Below are 22,993 nucleotides of genomic sequence, written 5' to 3' on the forward strand. Positions count from 1 at the left end.
TTTTTTTTTTTTTTTTTTTTTTTTTGCACTAGCGTTGGTGGTCAAACAATGTTGTCTTGTTAAGTGATTGGTCCTCAGAACAATTGCAATCCTGTTTTCTGTTCTTCAAAATAAACTATTAAAGTCTCTCTCTCTGTCTCTGTCGCTCATCCTTTCGTTTTCGTTTTTTATTTCCGCGCCGAGAAGTGAGTTCATCCTACCCACATCAACGACGTTACTGTTTGACCAAATAGAATTACGATGTGGGCCGTGCTGCCCCTTCAAAACCGGCCCCAAAGTCGACTACAATCGAGACCGATCTCGAAACCAATCAGCAATTTGTCGCCTGTGGGATGGAACTACGCCACCGCATAAAGAAAGCGGCATCAAATAATATTGTCCAAGGTTTGTGCCGTATTGGCCGGACAAAGGGGCAGCCAATTCGTACAGCCTCGGCACTGGTCACTGGACAGGCTGTGTTTGAAATCGCTTCCACCTTACGGCAGCCGGTAGCCGGGACGTGATAGGAATAGTCAACGTACCAGCCACCAGGCTGCCGAGCGAAAGAGCGAAAAGCAAAACCACCGAAGCAGAATTGTCTTACCCGCATGTCCACCATGTCCATCGATCCCGATGCCGAAAGCACAAGTCTTCAAAAACAAGCAAGCGGCCATGTTTTCCTCCCCCCGTTTTGGCTACTGCTGGTTCCGTTTTCCTGATTGTTCCCCCCCCACACATTCGATCGGGTCGGTAAAGCTTTTCCACAGACGATAAGCCACATTATGCTAGCATCCGGGAGGGATGGGGTGGAAAACGTGGACCAATTCTTAACCGCTGCCTACTTCCCCGAACCGAAGCTTACACTTTTTTCCAATCATTGACCTCTCATAAAGAGAATTTACTTTCCCCGTTTCACGAACACAAACGGCTTCATTTCATCCTAGATGCAGCTCTGGGACTGCTTCCAACAAATAGATACACACACTCACACGTACACACACACACAGACACATACATACTTAGCCACCTTTCCAACACAACAATGACATAATGAAGCAACTTCAATCTTGTCTTGCTATCGCTCACGCCTTTCTCGTTGATCGGTCGGCCACAAGCCAGTGCGAGGCGGACGGGAAAATGGTGATTGGAAAAGCAGCGGAAGGCTTGTGGTTTGAACGAAAGCATCATTTCCCGGGCGCGCAAAAATGGGGAAGGTGGAATATCACACCCTTTTTTTTATCACCTAGAGAACAAAGCACGCCTTTTTTGCTTCCACTTCCTCTACATGTTTCTCAGAACTTTACCATAGCTCTTTCTGTTTTATTTTCTTTTCTCAAAGCTTTCCTATCGGAATCAGTTTGTGTTATTGTTTTTGAGGAAATTTAATGACCCAAAGCTTATCAAGTTGGGGTTAGATCATTGTTTTTTTGTTCTCTCTCTCTCTCTCTCTCTCTCTCTCTCTCTATCTCTCTCTCTCCGAAATTAACCGTCAGGTCGTGATCAAAGGGGGTACATTTTATCTCGAACAGTTTGCAAAGATCCTTTCCATTATCAGCTTGCGTATACTTTGCTTTGTAAAAGTTTAAGCTTTTCGCTATGTTTTGTTACATACATTTTGACTTAAATCTCATACTGATTGAATAAGAAATGTTTGAATAAGAGGTGGCGTATTTCATTAAGCTTCACATGACGCTCTATTTCACGTGGCGTTATATGCATATTAAATCATCTTTCAATAATGTTATCAATAATTCACCATTTTCCAAGCTTTCTGGACTATAGTTCAGATTTTAACACATTCTCATTCACACATACAATACATTTCAATTGTTTTCTTTAAGCTTTTTGTGACCTGTTAAATGTAGTCTAAATAACACACCCAAAACCTAAGCCGTCATACTAAAAATTTAATAAATAAATAAAGTAAATAAATACACCCAAACCGATTAAAAACTATTTTTTTAAATAAATCCTTGAGTTATTCTGAAGCTCTGAAATTCCTCATTGCAAAGTTGAGACATTAAAATCGAAACCTTAAGCGCTTTTTTCTATTGAGCTCATTTGTTTGTCCTAAATGATGAACAAAAGAAATGTCTTTTTTCTGTCAAAAAGAAAATTAAATAAAATATCATTTGAAAAAAAAACCTCTTCTCATACAAGACGATGATCGTTGCCTCAAAACTTCTGCAACAGTATTTCGCCTTGCCCACAGATCCATTTGGAAACAAGAAAAAACAATTTAAAACCTTCAAATGGCGACCACCAGCAGACTCAAAGACAGAAAAGATACTTCGAGACGAGCAATAAATGCTGTTTCATAAACCCTTTACCCAAATCGAGCACTCCAAAATGCTCCGTACCCAATCCCTCGAAACGGCCTGTTGGACGGGTTTCATCCGTGACGACGCTACAAGTTGGTCAGGAAGATCTTGCACAACAAGAAAAGTGTTCCTCATTAAATACCCTTCATTGCGCTGCTGCAGCCACTTCCTTCCGGCAGCCGCACGGACCAAGAATGCGAAAGAGATCCGGCTTGCTGCGCGCACTTGCACAAGTTTTAATCCTTTCTATATCTCATTAAAAGTTTACAATCTGTTGTTCAATCTTGCCAAGCCCGCTGCCGCGTAAGATCGTGTTACGTCGATAGCGAAACGCGAGCACGTTTTGTAGTTGCGGTCGGGGCAAGGCGCCTTCCTTGCGGGGTCTGGAAACAGGTTCCAACGACCAAAACCAAGCTGCACTGGATGATCCCATTAGCAATCCATCCGATAACCTCAGGTTAGGGCGAATGTGCCGCAGCCCAGGGACCAGGGTTTTACAAGCCGACCGGGTTCTCACTGTCTGCAATCGCCTGTAATCCATACGACCGGCCGAATGAACGGTCTGCCCCGAGGGATTCGAGTGAAGCGTAGGCACGCTCACCCCGCTAGTCCCTAGTTTTCCGAAAATGGCAACTTTACGAGTGTCAACCATAATCCACACTATCGGTGCAGATCCAGCAGCGACCTCTGGCCTTCGGGGTTTCCCCCCTTTGCAAAACCCGGCACTTTCCCGATCATCTTCAACCATCGCATCTGCCAAGCCCGGTGCCGTTGTCGTCGTCACCGTCGTCGTTCAACGGTTGTCGTTCGCTTTTCGTCGCGTAACCGTACCGAAACCGTAACCGTACGGAAATCGGCCGCACCACGGCCGTACCAGCGCTTAAAACCGCTTCCGTTTAGCGTTTGTTTCTTTCCACCAGTCGCCCATACCCAATCGTCCTCGTACGGAATGGTGCGTTCGCATAGCGCGCAGGAGGCGATTTGTGAGCATTGGTTGGATTGGGAATTTTAAAAGCCAACATCCGAAAGCTCTCCCCCCCCCTCACACACACACACACACACACACACACACACACACACACACACACACAGACACACCAAGCGTCGTACCAAGCGTGAAGCATCGAAGGCATTGAAACCCATGTTCGGACGAAATCCCACCCTCGGGGCGACTCGAGCCTGTAATCGCACGTATAAATTCGAATCGAATGACACACGCGACGCTCGGATAATACGACAGTTATAAATGTAAACTTTATTTCGCTTTCCATTCCATCCCAGCGGCCGGCCGCTTCGCCTTGCGGGTGCGGATTTGTGTCGTGCCTGGGGGTGAGTGGGTAGCTGGGAGTCCAGGCCGGATGGCTAAGCGTATGCTGGGTAATGCTTCGAGCGTGGTTAGAGGTTTTGCAAAGCTGGATCGGGTTAAGGTATAAATCCGATCCGGCATTCTTCGAACCGTACTCAGTGGCAGGGAATGCATTTTAGTGGGAAATGCAACGTTGAATGAAACGTGGATGATGGCTGAATGCCGGGGATGCAGTGAGGTTAGTGTAAGGTTTTTTGATGATTCATTAAAGTTGAAGCTGTTCAGGGGATAAAAGTGTAATTATATGACTACACCTTCAATGTTCTTGCTAAAAGTTGCAAATTGTTAAGCTCTGGTCAAGACGGGTCAAGTTGTTCCCAATTTAAACCATTAAAACCGAGATGAACCAGCTCTCAAATCTTAAATGCATATTAAAGTCATTTTTTTGTGCTGTTTTCTTAAATTTATGTAGTTGTTCTATAAATGAATTATCTTTCAAATAACAATGAATAAAAATAAACAATACACTGATTAATTGCTTAAATTTGATCTACATACGTTTTTCATTTAACTATTTGTTTAGCTATTTTTTCATGAGCAGTTAAACGCTGTTTAAAGAACTGATTTAATTATTAGCAATGATGAGTGAAAAAAAATGAGCAAAATGCTGTTAAATCCCTGTCCAGGGTTTTTAGGTTGTTTGCCGAAAATATTATTTGTTTCTTCGCATATTTTGTTGGTGTGTTCCAATTAGATCATTTGGTTGGAATAGCTATTTATTGGATCAATTTTTAAATTGTTGTGTGTATTGAGTGTGTTGGAGATTGATCATTCGAATTTATTAGTTCGAATTCGAAATTCGAACTCAATTTAGAAAAAGGATAGGAAATGAACTCATAGGCATAGATAAGGATAACAGAATGAACTCAGAATGAATTATGTAAAGAACTCTTGACAAACGAATATACAGTAGCAAACGGACATTTGAACGAGTCGCATTCATTTTTCTAACCGGCACAAGTTTTTGGAATTATCGGGAAAGAAAACGAGTTGTACCACGTAGCCGAACATTCGTGAGGTTTTCTCACAGAGTGTTTTTAGGCAAAAGGGACAAAGCCAATCCTTTTAAATAAAAAAAAATACTCAAAGTTTTCCATTGAGTTTAAAAAAATGAGTAAAAGGAAATCATTACGCTATTTACGAGTACTACACTATAATTTGTCAAATGTTTAAGCATTTTAAAATTAATAATTAATAAAAACGTTTTTAATGCACTTAAAATAAAACTAACTTTCAAATGTGATATTTATTTTTATTCAAACGTTAACTATAATGGTAAAAGTGAGTAATGGACCAAACCGCACCTGTTAAGGAAGCTATCGTTTTGTTTTATTTAATTTTTATAATTTATTATTAAACGTGTTGTTATTTTATCACACAAATATTGTTGTTTTTTTTTAAAGCAAATTTCTTTTAATATTTCGTTCATCACCTTTCGATCATTGAACCGTTTATGATGTAATGAAACTATAATCATATCGCTTGCAGTATAATAAATCAAACTTCTTCTTTCTTCTTTTAGCTCATGAACCGTTGTCGGCCAAGGCCTGCCTGTACCACTACTTGAGGGCTTGGCTTTCAGTGACTTATTGTTACCATAGGAGGATAGTCAGTCCTACGTATGGGGGCACGGTCTATTCGGGGCTTGAACCCATGACGGGCATGTTGTTAAGTCGTACGAATTGACGACTGTACTATGAGACTGGCTTAATAAATCAAGCATATGGGCAAAAAGCTATTCTATTTTGTTTTAAACCCTGTTCTGTATGCGGCCCGCGAAGCTATGAATCTATCGAATAATCTAGTCCATATTTGAAAAGAAACACCATTCACATCGATACTTGAGACATAAATTACGGCCTGCTTTTGGCTGTTCGGGTTAAACAGTGGCCCACCGAGCAAATGATTTCGACACATCTGCATTACACAGTCGTTTTAAACGTTTTTGAGTAGAGAACGTGTGTCAAACCAATGTTGCCACAATATTACGTGTTGCACATCCTACGTAAGAGTCGAACAGTTATTTGACTAGTAACTGGCGTAAGAATAATTGACTTCCTCAATTTGTTTGAAAATTTTCTACTTTGTTTGCTAAACTACAGCAGCAAAAAAATAAAAACAAACAAACTCTAAACTTGCTTCCGAGAACCGTTCTTTGTTCTTCGCTTAAGCGTTTAAAATATTTCTCTAGAAAAGGTTAGCAATGTCCCACATTTGATGCTGTAACAGTCTACAACGGTAGCAGTGAACAAACAAAAAAGCACCCATCTACAGCTCAACCCATGCAGTTGCGCACGACACACACACAGCATTGATTCAACCGAACCGGTTGCCTGTCACGGTGCGTTAGCAGATAAAAGAACAGCTGAAACGTGCAGAAGAAAGTGGACACCATCGCCGATACCAAGAATCAACCCACACACACACACAGACACACATGCTTACAAAAATCTAGCTGACGCAGTCGAGTTCGGGCCAAAACTATCCGTCCCCAGCCCCACCGGTTCAGCGAAGCGAAAGAACAAAAGCACGGAGTGGACCGAGTCTGGTCGAGCGGAAAACATGTCAAACACAGGGCCACACAGGATGGTTCCGCTCGTGCACCGCATCAGCCCCATTCAGCCCGTCGTTTCAACCACCTCGAGGACCGAGCACCGAGTATAGTCAAAGTTTTCCCAGGCCTGCCCGAGCAGAGGAGAGGTAGTTTTCTTTCTGCGTGTAGTCCAGTGTGCAGTCCAGTGTAGTCCTTCTGCGTTGCCCACGACTCAATATATTGTGAGTCGTGCAGTCAGTTTCGTTGTTTTACGCTATTTAAAGCCCGGCCAAACAAGGGGGGAGGGGGGGGGGGCATGGAGCGAGCGAGGACAGACAGAATGGTTGAAAGTTATTTTCACAATCATAACTCTTACACCCATCGACCCCCACACACTACTTCTTCCCGGCTCTGGTGCTCCGGCACGGTAGCTTATGATCTGTACGGTAATTAAATTTATGGCATCCCACAAGCACATTCCATCCGGTTGCTGTCTCTGCCGCACTCTGCCGGCTGTCCTCCAGCCATTTGAACGCACTCCATCCTCAACTTGCTCAAAAAGTGCTGTGGGGAAGGAGGGGAGGGTTAGGTTGAGGTTAGAGCTTGTGCTTTGTGCTTTCCTTCCAAGTGACATTTTTGTACTGTGCTGATTATTTGTCAAAACCATCAGTTCGAGACTGATGAACTTAAGGGAATTCATTAATCGAGCAGATTCCTCTCTCAGCACCAAAGTTCCTACACTCTTCTCCCCCATGGGACACGAACGGAGGAGGTATTTTGAGCGGTCCTTCTTGAAGTTGAACTATCTCAGTCGAGTTGGTAATGAGAATAGTACAACGACAAAAAAAAGAGCAGTACAGCTACTCGCTCTCTTTCATTTACTCTTTCTCTGTGTGCTCCGTGACGAACCGTTTCCACCTGACCGCCCTAATTGCTAGTTATTCGATTCAATTAGCTTCCGGCGTGCACTGACGACCAGGTCCGAACGACTTATGGACTCGCCACATTAAGCGACATCAGATAGTCGTTTATGCATGATAACTTCTAATCAGAACCGGTCCGAGCACAGGGAGTTCGCACAATCACCAATGATCACTTCTCGGTACGAGCAATTGTGCGATTGATTGAAGTGTCTGAGTAGGTAAGCAGATTAGAGATACTTAATGTTTCTTTTTTCCCCCCTCTTGCCCTTTGTCTCACAGTAATCAAAATCACTGAACTGAATGTCTCAGGCATGCCGGTGCGTAGCCATTCCAACGCATGGGCTCCCCTTGGGGTTAACTACTTTAAACCATGCAGCTAATAAGATTGTGGTTGGAAATGGGAAACCATCCAGTGCACCGCACTCACACGCCTTCCATTGGGATTCGTGTTGGAATTGCAATGCTTTCGTGTTGCATTTTAGGCTTACGGACACTACGGCAGAGGTAGCGCATTATTCGGAGAACTATTTATTGCTTGTCGGGAAGGAAGGTGCATGCAGCCCGAAACCAGGCGGGGCCAGCTTAGCATTTAACCCGGCTTGTAATCCTATTTCGAAACACTGAAACTCCTACCTAAACACCGTTTTGTGTATTCAACCGATTGTGAAGGTGTGGTGTATTGTGCTTAAATATTTGAACTGCTTGGATTATTGTCCACTGAGGCTTCCAACCCTTACACATCCTTGAGCGCTTCCGTTGTGCACCATTTTATAAGCCTTACTCACACTTACTCCTGCTCTCTTGCGATGAAAAAAAGTGAATACAGTATTGGAACTGTGTAACAAAAAAAGATTCACAAAACGTTGTAGCCAACCGCCGCACGGAAGGCAGCACCATGTGTGCAAGGCGAAGAAGAGGGGGGAAATTAGTTTGATAACTTATCTCATTAAAACAAGGGACCCACCGTGGGTCAGCGAGGCTGGGCGTGCGTATCGTCGGCTTTTCGGTCACAGGCAGGCAGTCGGAGGCATTTGAGCCAAAGAAAAATTGAGCTGAATTAAGATTTTATGGTGCTCTATTTACGACTTCTTGCGGAGGGCTCGGTAAGGACGGTTCCCAGAGTACGGTGGAAAAAAAGAGACAGGAGAAAGAGAGAGAGCGAGAGAGAGAGAGAGAGAGAGAGAGAGAGAGAGAGAGAGAGAGAGAGAGAATGAACAAGCGGTCGTGAAAACGGTCGCTTTTTCTTATCATTTGCGGCCGTGCCACTTCATTCCCTTTTGTAAGACGTCATGATGATGTGGCTAGATAGGAAAGTTTATAGCTGTATTAGTTTATTTTTGGAAGTTTTGTATGGTTTATTTAATTTACAAAGTATCTCTAACTTCATACATCCTAATTGACGATCAAGAGTTGGAAGATTGAGCAATTAACATCCGTTTCTTGGTTGCATCATCATAACTCCATCGTTGCTGATTGATCGATCGCGCAATAAAGACATTTACCATATTGTGCGCGAAACGTGACGGACGACATTGTGAAGCATCGCATTTCTTTTTACAGCTTCAATATGAAACAACAGCTTTCGGCACAGCTGACGATCCTTCATCGCTTATTGAAATCATGCAGATACAAAAATCCTTGTGCTATCACACAAAAAAGCAAAAAAAAAAAAACAAGAAAAAAATCTACACACAGCACCAAAGATCAAATCTTCTCCGCTCATGCGTTCCGCTTTTTTGGGTCGCAAGTGTGGAAATGGAAAATCGGCAAGCGTTCTACGCTCCCTTAATGCTATGGAACAATCAAGTGTGTCATCTTTTCTCCTTTCTCCTTTTTTTTCTGTTCACTACTTCTCTCAATCAACGTGCCATACACACAACCAAACACACAGCCACACATACACACACAATAGCTGCCGACGAGGGACCTTCAGTTTAGTTGCTTTACCCCCCATGGGGCAAGATTATTTGTCAAAAGCTGGCTATCATCGGTTTGGCCCAGCGACCAGCCCGCACCGTTTGGTGGGTGGGACCGCTTTCGCGAAACAAGGTCGCCCTGGTTGGCAAAATAGGGGGCTGGTTTTGGTCGGCTGAGAAGAAGCAGAAGAAAACGGGCGGGTGAAAGTTATTCATTCACCCCACAGTGGCCCCCGGACGCCATGCTGGGGCAATAAAATAAAAGAGTGATAAAAATGTGTCCACATCAGAATATCGAATGATCGCATCGGCTGAGAAATGAACTGGCGGTGGGAGGTCTGCAGAAGGCTAGAGGGAGCACAAAACACAAGCAAAACGAGGGACGACACCCGCTAGATAGTACGAAAAGCGTTCTGGTTGCCTCAAACGAACAAAAAACCACGAAGCGAAGGAAAAGGCTGCACTCGAAAAGCTTTCCCATGGCATGCTAAAATGAAAATCGTTCCCTGTTTACCGGGAGCTGGTGGTGGGTGATGGCTCGACCATGGTCGAGTGTACCACCAGGCTCTCCGGAGCGATCTATTTGTTTATAGCGCTTACCGAGAGAAAGAGATAGGGGGAGAGCTGCCAGCAAACAAAAAAGGGGAGATAGTCCCAGTGACCAGTCGAGCCGTAAAACGTAACCAGTGGAGCGAAATTGAGTTGAGCCTGATATCAAATAAATAAATAAATATACGAAAGTAAACGTCATCGCTAGACCCGGCTGTGAGCGGAACGCGCCGAAAATAGAATGACGGGCAAACGGGTTGCGGTAGGAGGCGAAGAATGCTATAAAAATGCCACCTCCATCGAAGCTTCGCCCGAGCGTTTGCTTTGTAGCGCGTGCACGTTTCATAAGCTCGTCAGCGGTGACAATGCAACCGATTTGTTGAGGGACGCGGCGATGGTGATACAGAATGTATCACAATTCAGCTCAAAATAGACTCCCTTCCCACCACCCAACTCTTCCCCCGTTCTGTTCCCACAGAACGAGCGGAAAATGTAATGTTTTATGAAGAAGGAGGAGAACCGGGCAAACAAAAACCAGCCAACAAATGCCGACCCGTGGCGCAGTGGGAAAAGTGATTGAAGCGACAAAAGGTTGCGAACCCAAACTCAGGGTGGTAGGGGGATGGGCGCGTGATGTTTTGCTACAACCGTAAGCGACACAGCCACCCACGCCCTGCAAGCTTTTTAAGCTCGGTTTGCTTCGATGGAGTTGCATAATGCAGCTAGAATGGCAACAAAATGCAAAACCGGGACACAGTGACCAACGCACACGCACGCAACAATGTTTGCTTTGAAAGCAGGCGCAGACGATTAAACTCGCGGCTCACGTCGTTTGGGTGTGTGGGTATGAGTGTGTGTGTGTGTGTCTGCCAAACTGTTTGGTGGTGCAATGCATTTTTGGTATTTTTGTGTGCCTTAGCCTAACCGGACAGAAAGTGAATGCGTTTGGTTTATTTTTACACAGCGAACGCTTAAACAAATAGGCTTATGGTTAGTTTTTTATGGTTTCTGATTGTATTTTGAAATGCTATAAGCTGTCAGTCAGAAAAAGGCGATGCAACGTGATAGTGACATAGTACATTGTATTCGAAAGCATTGGAAAACAATCAGGCACAAGGATGATGAAATATTTACACGCTTTTAATGGTGTATTTTTAATTGAAAATATTGTTTAAATCATACACCGTATTTTTGTACCAAAATAACGTACAGGCCGTAATGATTGTTTGCTTAACCCGTGTAGTTATCACTAGGGATAATTATCGGTCTGAAGCACGGTACAATTCATTCCTCAATTCCAAGAAAACGGTTCGTTTTGTAATGCTAAACAATATGACCGATTCTTTGAACATTCAAACTCAGATGTTTGTGAGTTAAGTTTATGCCTGCGTACTGTTTTGCCAATCAACAGCAGGTACCAATGCACAGTAGAAAGTGCACTGATTAGCAACCTGATCAGCAGCAGTATTTACCAGCAACGGTGAGCAAAGTTTTGGTAAATAATAAACTGCGCCTAATAGCTTTGCAAATAAGCTCGAAAAGCTTTCCAGTGCCATTCGTGGAACGGAGGAAAACATAATCCTAAAATTGATAGCACATTGGATGCAGTTCGCTAAAATCGGTTTAGCAGCTTTTCACCGAATGTGTGCAGTTATCAAACGTTGGGATATTTGTTTAGCTGCTTGGAGCGAGTAAATTGAACTATTTAGACTCATAAACAGCTATTTTTATTCGGTGCATTATGTTAACTTTGATACTATGTTCGATGAATTAGTAAAGTTCTCCTCACCGTCAAGTGAGACCTCTAGCGGGGCGTAGCGTAAGCTTTGGAATTGCTGCCGCAAGCATGCCGTTTTAAACTGCAGGAAGGATTACTGTTCCGCAAGTGGTAAAATGCTGTGTTGTTTTTGAATAAAGTCTCTCAAATGTAATTCACATTTTAACCACTCAAAGTCGGTACAACACATGATCGAACAGCTGATGGAAATATCATACTCCCGGTTTTCTCCACGAATGCTTCCCCACTGTAGACTGGTTTCGCAGGCGAACCAGCTTCTTGCAACTTTTGCCTTGCAACTACTCACTCCTTTCAGCAACACCATCCAGTGCCCAGCGCCAGTCGCGTGGTAGCATGCTTTAAAAGTTTAATACAAATGCAATTCAATTTCACTTTGCTCAATTCCATTTCTAATTCGATAGCAAACTTTACCCGTTGGCTTGTTGCGTTGCTGTTTCTTTCCTTTTTTTTGCTGTTGTTTTACCCATATCATTCGAAAACGAGGATCGTGTTATGGAAAACGATTCCCATTACGTGGTTCACTTGTGAAAGGCACATATCGGGTATCATGATGGCGCCTCTTGGTGGTATTGCAAAAAGTGCTTCTTCGTGCTGGGATTTGGTGGGGAGTAGACCGCTTCTGAAAAAGAACATGTTTAACAAAACAATTGAACCTTTTTCTGCCTGGCTGGAACAAGGCAGTGTTAACATTGACTCAGCAGAGTTGAAAAAAAAAACACGTAAGTGTTAAGTTGTGTGAGAAAACGTTCCCATTCTTAACTCAGCCGCCAAACATGAAACGAGCAGAAAGGCAAACGGTTTCATGTTTTTAATTTTACTGAGACTGTAACTGTCTTACTTAAATCAAATCGACTCGGTACCAATTTGTTGCCACAGTTTCATGCAAAGATTTAAATTTTTCTACTCAACAAATAAATCTACCCACATTTTTATAACTTTTCCCGTGCTCCCTTACCAACCAAATTCCACTCTGCCCGGCGGAAGGATTGATGCTGCCGTTATGATCCAATTTCGGCTTCCACCCCGATGCTCATTGCTCTATAAAACGCGGGTAATGGCCCACCAGAAACCCATTCCGACAGCGGTTCCTCTTGAAAAGCCACAAATTTCATACCATTTCACCAGGCGGGAATAATGGCATAGGAAAGGACCCCCAGCACAACCAGTTGCATTCCGTACAGGATGTGTGCGGTGGCTAAAAAGTGACTATGCATCGGTGAGTGTGTGGGTGCGTGCGTGTGTGTGTTCATTTATAACCATTTTCCTTTTAAAATTTCCCTTCCAGCAGCAGTAGTCCCAATTCGTGCGGATTCCTGCGGGCGGATATATGCGGCCAGCCGATTCGCGGGCGCCCGGATCATTACTCGATGTGCGATAAAATTTTATTGCCCTTTCTCCTTGCTTCTCATCTCTAACCCTTCCCCTCGCTCGATCCGTCCAGCAAAACTTGTCCTAAAACTTCAACGCTCAATTTTCACGTGCTACCAATTTAAATCTGCGCTGATTTGAGGGACGGGCTTGTAGCCTAGCAGCGCTGGAGCAGTCAGCCAAACTCAGTGGCCATAAAGTGAAGTCGCAAAATGAAAGTTGTTTGCATATGGGAAAATGAAGGAAGATGGTGTAAACAATACACACACAAGCACGCAAGCATACTGTGGCAATTGAGTGAGCTATGAACGAAAGGATTTATGAGTTAATCAACAGGCAAGTGCAAGTGACTGGATTGTGTTTCTAGCGCCAGATGCACAGCTTGATCGTTTGACTTGAGAAAGTAACACGGTTTTGTAATTATTTACTAGTTAATTTATTATTTAAATGCGTTAAATATACCGCCGTAGGCTTAAAGATCCCCAAATTCAGCAAATGAAGGGTTGTCAAATAAAGCATTTTGAATGGAGAAAATCATAAAATAAAAATTAATATTTAAACATCATTGCGCCATGATTACCCTTCATTTCATCTACTTTGTGACGCTCTGCAAACATGACAACCGCTTCTATCAATATGAACATCCATAACAGATGAAAAACTGCAAACTGTAACAATTGCTCGCACGATCCAAATTGAGCTGCCGACAACTCTCCATCAAGGCAAATATTTAATTAGCGAATGTGTACAATTTCATTTTCCCCCCTCCACCAGAGCACCAAAATCAATTACACGCCAACGTAAAAACACAAATGCAAGCAAAAGAATATTTAAAAAAATTAGCGAACGCGATCAAAACGGGATATTAAAGTGTTTATTCGCATCGAATTAATTACCACAAATTGATAATCAACACCGATTCATTACAGGCGCGAAAGAAAAGAGACACACCCCGATACCGGGTACCCCATGTGCTAAATCAATCCGAGTGTCACCCCACACATGTCCGCTGATTTCGTGCGGGCACTGTTTGTCCACACAATATTTACCCCTGCATAGGTGCCGGGATCGGTTTATTGTCTGCCGGAGGGGTCGAAAAGATCAGGCTGCAACAGAAGCAAAAAAGCGAATGTGAAAAGTGACCGCGCGAAGAGTCATGCGCCAAATCGACTCCAGCCGGTGAGATAAACAGAGCCCAAAAGCACAAAAGCACTGACCACGGGGAAGGTCAGGCACCATCCCTGTACGTTCTGTACACACACACAAACACACACAAAAGCGGAACGATAATGACAATTCACCTGACGCAACGTTTGCCAATCCGGCACTGTGTTTGTGCACCAAGCGATTGAGCGGGTAATGGCTTCATAAAAATTGTATTGCTGTGTGTGTGTATATGTGTTTGGGCCAGACACCGGGAGCCAGCAATAAAACAGTCAAGTTTATGTTTAACCGAAGCATAAAATAAATATGTTTTTGGCCAATGATGTTTGTTTTTTTTTTTCAATGGAGCATACCCAGGTTGGGCATTGCTGCGCTGTGGCACCAGTGATGGATGTGTGTGCTGGTCAATTTACGTTACGGGTTTGGGATGCAAATGGTGGCGGTATGCGCACGTTGACCAACGGTATCAATTACAGTGAATGAATTAATTTGGAAAATTTGATTCTAAGCCTCTTTAATTAATTGATTGAAATGGATCGGTCGGTAAACAACAGCTTATGAGCTGAGCGGGGGGAAAAGCTAATGACATGGATTGTATGCTTACCGTTGATAGTGCTTGTAAATATAGAAACTAGTTTATGTAAAGTTTTGCTAGAACTACACCATGAAGAAGGAAAAATTGAAATTATTCGAAACGAAAAGTAAACTTTTTGACTGTTTTTGTCCAATTGATGGACGCAATAAAATCATTTTATAATGCAGGCTGCTAAATATATCTTCTAAGTGAGTTTGATATGTTCTCTGAAAAATTAATTTTCAGTTCAACCAATTTTAATATTTTAATTTCAAGTCATTTCAAATTAATGTTCAACCAAAAACAGGATTTTCTTCAACTTTTGTTCATGATAATGAAGCTTTTAGCAGGAATTGACAAGGAATCGAGCTGCAAAGCAATTCCAAATTTAAAAGGAAAATAACGTCATGGAGACGCCTGGTGCTTTGTACCAAAACTATCAACATTACACGATTTCCATTAGGCAAACGAGATGCTTCAGCACAGTGATACGAAACCATAACCATACACCAGCAGATAGCCTGCTGTTAGAAATCAGAAAATTCAAATCATATGCATATCTGCATCGAACACAACACGCCAACAAAACTCCGCTCCGCCCGTGTGCTCAGCTGGCCGAAGCCGTTGGCCGCTTTCGATTATTTCCCCCTTTTCGATAATAATCACACATACTCACACAAACACACTTTGTAAGTAATAGCGGGATATGAGACAATCCCCGTTTTATCCCCGGGAACGATCCCATTCCGGTGCGGACGGTTTTGGCGAGCAGAATAATCGTAACTGGGGAATCGAGTCGTAAGCACTATAAGCATCGTGCCGCAGCACTGCACCACGGCACAATGGAAACAATGGCTCATATTCTTACGCTGACGTGAGCGGATCTCATTTCCTCCTGTGTCTCTGTTTGTGTGGCTGTGTTGGTGTTTTGTTTCTTTAGCCTTTGCCAGCGCAAACATGCCAAACGGCTCACGGAATGACCGGCAGCGCAAAACGACCGTACGACACGGTGGGGCTCTCTACCCAGGCACGAAACGTTCCCATTTGTTTGAGGCAGGGAAGAGAGGGAGGTGCATAGTAAACGTGTCGTTTCCTGGGACGTTGCCGTTTGCTGCTGCACGGTCATTTCTATTCCATCGCTGGCGTCGAAATGATCCCGATAACACTTCACAGCCGATAATCTGCAGCCATGAGCGTGTGGTAAAATCGGAACGAATGGGTGTATCTGTGTTGTTGTGTGTGTTTGCTGGGTTGCTCGCCAGATCGTTGGGTGGGTTGGTATGCTTTTTTTCTCGACCCGATCGTGCTCGTTGTGCCAGTTGTGACGATTGTATGTTTTGCCAAAGACGATGGTTCTAAAGTTCCGGTTGGCTGTTTAGAACGGTTTTCTTGGGAAGCGGGGAAGGCGCGGTGATGAGGGATAGAAAAAGAAAAACGAGCTTTCTAAGCGCCTGGTACCAATTCGCGCGAAACACTAATGCTCGGCGCGTGCTGATGATGAGGGAAACTAAACGATGGTTTACCTTAACCGGAAATACACGTTGTATTGTGCAAATTGCTTCAAAGGGGATGATTCTGGTTTGTTGCGGAGGTGTTTGTATCTAACAAAATCGCAGTACAACGTTAAAAATGAAGCGAAAGAAAGAAAGAAAGGAGTAACAATTTCTCTCAAATATCAACCTTTTGACTGTTTGTTTCTGTTTGTACTCTTACTTGGGTTTCCCGCGATTTATTGGTTAGTTCCCATGATTTTTTATGCGTTTCCACGATTTTTTGTTCGTATCCCATAGATGTTTGGTTCGTTCCCATAATTTATTGCTATTTTACTATTGGATATCAATACAATTGAACCAAAAAATTCTGGGAAACGGTCAAAAAATCGTGGGAACGCACCAAAAAAATATGCTAACGAGCCAAAAATTGTTGGGAACCAACCAATAAATCGTGGGAAAACCTGTAAATAAAATGCTAAACATTCTACGAATAAAATAAAGACGTTTAAAGAACAAGGTTTTTTGTACTTATTTTTTGTTATAAAAAATAGATCCTATAAGAAAATTGCCATAAAACACAAAAACGCTTAGCTAACTTTCATACAAATTTGCACAATACAAAATGGAGCTTGTAAAAGCTCATCTTAAGCTCAAGTTTGTACACCGGGGGTAGCTTTATCACAATTTATACCATAATTATAGCAAGCTATGTAGCACAGGACGAGTGTAAAAGCTCGCTAAAGCTGTATGGTATTGTATTTACTTTAAATTATAACACTCTAAAGAGGCGATTTTTTTAATTTAAATGATAATTATCGTAGCATCACCATGATCAAATGGTGTTTTTTCGATCAAATATTATATCATAAGATATATTATTTACGAAGAAAATCGCAACCATACATGAATAGGGCATTCCCGCTTCTATTACTGAAGAAAAATTTTAAAATTAGGAAAAGGTTTACGAAACTACAATCTGTTTATTTGCTTCGCTAGCATCATCTGTATGTCGACAGTTCCTAATTTGCATGTCAAATTTCATCAAGAAACTCTTCATCTGTGATCCGATGTCAGCATAAATTGCTCTCAGCACGCGGTAGAAGCAACTTGGCCTCTACACTGGAATAACTTTGAACCAAACGGATCATGAAATTACAAATCATGCTAACAAAACGATACTGCCCTTTGGTGTGTGTGTGTGCAGTTTACTTTCACATTTTCACTTTCAAACGAAACGGAACAGAAATGCTGATCCGCATCTTTTGTAAAGAATTCCATGCATACAAAGCGCAGATTTCAATCTCACACCAGCAGCAGCAGTAGCAGCAACACAACAACACACTCGTTGGCCAATCAATCTGGGTGCGCGCAGGTGGCACCACTTCAGACGAGGAGATTCGTTTTTCTTCGAAAGCGTTTAAATTTGTACGAGGTAATGATGGGGAAAATTAGTTGCTCATGTTTTGGTTCATTCACTTGGGGTTGGTTTTATTTTTGGTCGTTTTGCAGTCGTAATGCATCAATAACAAAATGGCAACCAATGGTTTCGAATCGAACGAGAACGCTTGAGGGTGCAGCAGAGTTTACATTCAATTTCGATTCGAACGATTCGAACGGCACAGCTGTCGACGTCTCCACAAAAATAACGCTCTATTTTCATTTTCACTCTGCAAACATAAATAGCGAACTTTCTGCACAACAGACTTCCAATTTTCCACCAAACTGGGGAAAATAACAAAAGTGTTGTAGTGTATGGATTTTGCTTCTGCAAACGTAGGTGAGATTCACCGTTGCGCGAACCCTCGGAGGATTGGAAACGACAGCTTTCCAGTTTCATTTTTACTCTTCCGTATCCTTCCCGTACAAGCAGCACGCTACCGTACCATCTAGTACGGTGACAATCTTAATTAAGCCATGTAAGCCACGATTCACCACCAAAGGAAGGTGACAGTGTCTGTACCACAAAAGGACGCACATAATCAGACCCACCATACTTCCTGTACTTTTGAAGCCACAAACACATCCATCCATCCACCCCGTTGCGCCGTCCTGCCGCCTTTTGTCACCTTGGTGACCCAATATCGTTTGCGATCGTGGCGATGCCACATTTTGCCGAACCACGAACCGGAACGAAACGCTCCGAAAGTACATATCCTTCTCGCCGTGATCCCTTCCCGCACCCGAGTACTGTAGCGCTTTCTCATATAAATATATTTTTCTTTGACACGCTTCCCCATTCGTTCCGCGCGACCACAATACCTACCCTGCACCCTGCTCACCCGGACACGGAGCAGCGAACCGTTGAAGCGGCGGTGGTGGTGAATAAAAGGTGCAGAAATGAAAGCATAACATATGATGCTAAGCATCCCAACCGCAGACCGCATGCGAGTGCGCACGGTACCGCTAGAAAGGGCACACAGCGCGGGGGAAGGTTAATTTCAACCAACCGGAAAACATCGAAATTACTTCCGAACCATTACAACGGCTAAGTGCTTGTATTGTGGCAAGGGTAGTTTGTTCGTCTTCGAGCGTTGAAAAGGAGTTTCGGGCGGAGATAGAAGGCGAGGTGTGGAATGCGTGACAGCGAAACGAAAAAGGTTGAAATTACACACGATCGTGAAGTGTTTTCGACACGTCGTTCGTACGAAGATTGGGAAGAGAAGCTGGTGCTTTGCTGTGCCGTAAAAATAGGTACGATTTGAAGGATGATTTATTGTGCACGATTTATTATTTTTAGCGAATGGGTAATATACATTTTTCAATGGTCTAATGTAGAATATATTCAGTTGTGGAGAGATTTCAGTGAAACAGCAACATCTTCTTCTGTGTGATACTTTTTATTTTATTCAAGCTGTAATAAATATTGTCGTGAACAAGAACCCAAATGATTTATAATGATGAAATTTCAGAGAATCCTTTTAGCCATTTCAAATACAGTATAAAATCAACATTGAAAAGTTATTTCTTACAAAATTAATTGCTTTAATCTGCGTAAAAGTTATCCTACCGCAAGAGCACATTGAGTGAAATTTACAGAAAAAGGAATCTGAGAGCCAACACTTGGAGTCTACGCAAACTCTTGAACGGTATTACCCCAAAGGGTATTACCCCTTTGGCAATATGGTGGAGTTGACACAACTTGAACCCTCGTTACTTGGATATAAACCAAATCTTTCCAAGCGAACCGTTTACCAATTAAAATAATAATTACCAGAACTTATACTAATTATTTTAAGCATATAAGTTTGACTAAAGAAATCGCAAATTTGGGTGGAGTTTAGTGTGTATTAATTGATGGAGTGTAAAGCCCTCTTGAGACAAATTTGGTTTTCAATATACATTAGATAACGAACAGATTATTTATATATTGTTATTATTGGACGCATTTCAAACACTTAAACGTGAAGTCAACTCTGCTATCGTCATTCCAGGGTCATAAAGATCGTCAGCTGAATTTAGTAAACGGCACATACAAAGAAGGGAGTTGCGAGAGCCAAAGGTTGTTCGAGTTTCAGCGACTGCCAGCATTGGCCGGCGACGGAGTATTCTGGCAGGAATATAGAGGTGAATCCTCGAAAGCAGCTCGGGACAGTCGATGGTTCCGTGCGATGGGTTAATTGTTATGGTGTGTGATATTCTATGATTTGGGCCCTTCACAATTCTAGTCAGCTTTTTTATATGGAGTTTGACTGTTGGAGGCGGAAATCATGTATGCACTCCGTGTAAAACCACACACAAAACTAGACTGCGATTTTCAGCCTAGATTATTTTAGACTCAAAGCTAGAATTAGATTCGTGTACCAGCTCGAAAAAATTGCAAAACAAGGTGGTGTTTTCATTTATTCCAAGGTGCATTAAAGAGATCAGGCGGTGGAATCTAGAATCAAAGTGTATGTAGTCCAGGTAGTTTCATAGCATGTTTTTATAACCAAATTTGAACGTCAGTTTTTGACACGACGGATGAAAAATTTTGCTCAATCAGGGTTTCTGGTAAATTTGACGAATACACAAAACATTCTTAAAATCTCCTGTTCAGAAACAAAGGTGATAAATATCAGCCTTCTAAATACATACACCTTAGGATAGGCCCACCTGTATATTATACCCACATTGACAGCTGCTCGAAAACCGCTATTCAACGCAAACAGCTGTCAAGCTGTAATTTCAGCGTACGATCAAAAAACGGATAGGGGCTTATTAACAGTTTGAAACAAATTTTCCAGTCTGTAATGCGCAAAACAAAAACAGATTGGTTTGATAATTTTTTATTTGCTATTAAAAAAACACCAAAATGATATATTCACTGTTTTGATTCTACAAACTACCAATAAGTGGTAAAAGTCCATTTTGTTATTTCAATTCAAATTAATTCTCTAGAAACATTTACTTACCTCAGTCGATGTTTTTTTTATTTCTTTGCTGGTACAACAATAATCAAACATACAATATCTCATCTCATTCCATCTTTTTTTACATATTAATTTTCTTTATTATTGATTTACCTAAAACAACCATGTTGCCTGTTTAGTTTGTTTTCCTGTCCCTCCGCTTTCGCTGACATTTTAGGCGGTTTACATCTAATCTCTGTATCGTCAAAATTGATCAAAGAACTGTCAGTGTCAGCGATACCGCTTGCGCTTAACCCACGCTTAACCTCAATGGCTGCTGCTCCGTGACAACCGTTTCATTCCTTTTTTGTAAAATTCCGCACAATTGAACCATATCTAGCTGGGGCAACGGTTACACATATAAAATCAAACATAGCCACTGTTTCTCGACGAAGGAAAATAACAAGCACCAGGAAGATACGAATCAAACAAAATGATGTGCCTGATTTTGCATGACATCTATTTGATCTATTTCCGTATTTTATTTGACGCAAAATGACGCCACCCAACACGAGGATGAAATTGTTTACGCAAATATTGGTGCTGGTAGGGAGCTTTTTTTTTACAAAATAATCAGATGGCTTGTGTGCATGAAAGAGAACAAAACCAAAACGCCACACGTGGTACCGATCGGAAGTCATCCACTTTGGAACTAATTAAGCTGCCCTTCATCTCCAGCTTCATCGATCATCACACCTCCAACGGCTAACATCGACACATACCATCATTTAGCTCCAATCAGTGACAGCACGGACAATATTTTCCCCACAATCGTTTGGCCATTTGAGTGCCGCAAATTAATTTATCCTACATCACCGCACGCACACCGTGTGCACACTCCTTCCCTCCTTTACGCGGGAAAAAACACCCAACACCGCACACCCTTTGGTCGGCTGGCACATTTAATCTAATTAGCTCTAATTTGCGTGCTGCACTTTGATGTGCAGCTGGGTACGTGCTGGGCGTGCATATGTGTGCGTGTGTTTTTGTGGTGCGTTTCCCTGTTCCTTTCCACCTTCTCCATGTGGCTGTGGCATCGACATACTTTCATCGCCGCCCCAGCAGAAAGCTAATCAGCCAGAGCACGAACACATACAGTGGATCCCCTATCCGAAGCTGGCCACCGTGCTGCATGGCCGCCGGATGTTCCCCTTTAAGGACAAAAAACGAGAGAGAAAGAGAGAGAGAGAGAGAGAGAGAGAAGAAAAAGAGAGAAAGCATACTATTATTTCATGAAACATTATTGACATGGTAAAGTGAGGACGGTACCATTCAGGATGTGCACGTTGATCGTGGAAGGATCGGCGTTCGATGGGGAGCAGACGTACTTCCCGCTGTCCGTGGTGCGGGCGCGCTGTATTAGCAGGTACGATGTCGTCGTTTCACCCTTCTCCGTTATGACCGACACACCGCCCCGGGGTGAATCGTAGTTGATCTCCTGCAAACAAACAAAAAATGTGACGTTAGAATCACATTCTCAGAAATGAGGAAAAATCATTCGAAATTGAATAAACAAAAATTGCTCTCCAAAACACAATCAATTGACATTGACACTCTTCATTTGATCCATTCATTTTTATTGATTTTGGAGAACGAAGCAGTGAAACCTATGAGCCTTTTGAAGTGGAGTTTCAACGGGAACGTGACCGACCCACAATTTTCATTTCCAATGTATTGAAGGTAAAGCAAGCAATATCATATTCTGTTTTGAGTTATTCGTTCCGAAGTATGTTCACACGCTTTTTCATTGGGCGCGTTATAGAGGACTTGAATTTTGCCTCTATTTTTATGTCAGTTAATATATTCGTGCATGTCTCTTATACTGATTTCATAAGGAGAAACAGTGAAGCTTACGGATGGTTTCAAAGGGCTTTGGAATGAGATTTTATTTATGTTAATTAGATAAAATCTCATTCTAGCTTACTATAATCGTACTCAGATCAAAGATAGCTTATTCAGAGAAAAAGGAATTTGAGCGAAAAAACGAATTATTATTAAAACATCCCTAAAAAGTTAAGATTTAGTAACAATAATAAATTATTGTTATGAAGTATTAATTAAGTATTTGAGTGTAAGGTAAGTTTAAGTCATGAACAAGTGTTGAATAAAAGTATGAAAGAGTCAAATCAAGAGTATATTTCATTCCTTACAAATGAATAATGATTTCAGAAAATATTATGTTTTTAAAGTTTAATATATGTTATCATTATTTCATCAATTGGTTTCAATCTTGTAATGAGTTTTGAAGAATCAAAATCAAGGAATTGATATTTTTATATCTTTAGAGATATACACATATTTGTCATTTTGACTAGCTTGTTTTACTTGTCAGCTTGTTTTTCATTTTATACAACCTTATTGTTAATTGTTATTGTTATTCATGATGTTATGTTGAATACTACCGACACCTCCGTTTATTTATTTACAAAAAGATTTTACATAGCTAGATTTATAATTCACCCTGCCAGATAACAGATATTTCATTCAGGACACAAAAAACATCATCTCTTCAAATAAGTTCAAATACATCCCCCTTCCTAACGTGACATCAAAATGGATAACGTTTGAACCTTAAGCTTTCGAACATGTTCCCACATTAATTCAAGTCATAATCCAACGCA

At 42.0% G+C, this 22,993-nt stretch overlaps 1 protein-coding gene across 6 annotated transcripts in view; it reads right to left on the reverse strand.

Annotated features, from left to right (window-relative positions):
- Positions 1-20,432: 20,432 nt before the first annotated feature.
- LOC1280215 (zwei Ig domain protein zig-8) overlaps positions 20,433-22,993 on the reverse strand; it is a 163,161-nt gene continuing 160,600 nt past the window's right edge. For all 6 annotated transcript variants that reach the window (XM_061657613.1, XM_061657616.1, XM_061657615.1 and 3 more), the window contains exons 8-9: positions 21,642-21,810; positions 20,433-21,523 (exon numbers count right to left, since the gene is read on the reverse strand). In XM_061657613.1, coding sequence (XP_061513597.1) covers positions 21,420-21,523; positions 21,642-21,810 — 273 coding nt within the window. In that variant the 3' untranslated portion in view covers positions 20,433-21,419. The remainder of the gene's footprint in view (positions 21,524-21,641; positions 21,811-22,993) is intronic.

Source organism: Anopheles gambiae, chromosome 3 (assembly GCF_943734735.2).
Source record: "Anopheles gambiae chromosome 3, idAnoGambNW_F1_1, whole genome shotgun sequence".
Taxonomy (NCBI): domain Eukaryota; kingdom Metazoa; phylum Arthropoda; class Insecta; order Diptera; family Culicidae; genus Anopheles; species Anopheles gambiae.